Source organism: Octopus bimaculoides, chromosome 25, assembly GCF_001194135.2.
Source record: "Octopus bimaculoides isolate UCB-OBI-ISO-001 chromosome 25, ASM119413v2, whole genome shotgun sequence".
Lineage (NCBI taxonomy): Eukaryota > Metazoa > Mollusca > Cephalopoda > Octopoda > Octopodidae > Octopus > Octopus bimaculoides.
In genome coordinates this window covers 31,573,168-31,574,017 of record NC_069005.1, presented here as the reverse complement: position 1 = coordinate 31,574,017, position 850 = coordinate 31,573,168, and the positions used below count along the sequence as shown (strand labels likewise).

Here is an 850-nt window from a genome sequence, read left to right as displayed (position 1 = left end):
ACCCCTTGTTAAAGCTTTCCCCAGTCTTATCAATTTAATCTTTTTTTCACTTTCAAAACAAACACACGACCCTAAAAAGCAACACAACTGCTCTGTGGAAACAGATTTCAATAAATGCTCCTACCCTAAATACTCTTTCTAACAGTGTCAGAGAAAAATGGCTGCCGTGTACGATGCTATAGTTGTTGGAGCTGGTATAAATGGCTCTTCTACCGCCCACTACTTACAGAAAAATGGTTACAGAACTTTATTATTGGAACAGGTAGAATAACTTTCAATGAAATATTTTATATTCCTGCTTTTATATTTGATAAATTTCATAATTTTGTGTTCAATGTTACTGTGAATATATTTGTTAAGCAAAGCAACATATAATGGACATGATTGGGTGTGTGTTAATTTTGCTAGTTTCATACTATTTTCTTCTCTCTGATTTTTCCTTCATTTGTTAAATTTATTCATTTTAGATCCTTTCTCTCCCCTCTCATACACTCTCTCTTCCTTTCTCTCCTTATATATATATATATATAAGACTGAGAAGGTGAATGACAAGGACCTTTTTGTGTGCACAGTCTGTGACAGACCATGTCTGTCCTTGGCTGGCCTCAAATCTCACCTGCGAACCCATGGAAAACAAACCTCACCCAGCTATTCTGATTATATGTCTGTGCACACGTTTGAATGTGGTGTGTGCCAGAGGGTTTGCAAATCCAATGGGGGTCTTAAAAGACATGTTAGGATCCACAATGAGCAGAACTTACTTGCAGGTATTGGTAGTGCAAATCAGAGGTGCAATCTGTGTGGGTGTTTTTCAAAACACTGTCTGGTTTAAAAAGTCACATCAGACGCC

General features: G+C 37.2%; 1 protein-coding gene across 2 annotated transcripts in view; it reads left to right on the top strand.

Moving 5' to 3' along the window:
- LOC106880690 (peroxisomal sarcosine oxidase) overlaps nucleotides 1-850 on the top strand; it is an 11,201-nt gene that overhangs the window by 3,626 nt on the left and 6,725 nt on the right. For both annotated transcript variants that reach the window (XM_052976578.1, XM_014930758.2), the window contains exon 2: nucleotides 146-262. In XM_052976578.1, coding sequence (XP_052832538.1) covers nucleotides 158-262 — 105 coding nt within the window. In that variant the 5' untranslated portion in view covers nucleotides 146-157. The remainder of the gene's footprint in view (nucleotides 1-145; nucleotides 263-850) is intronic.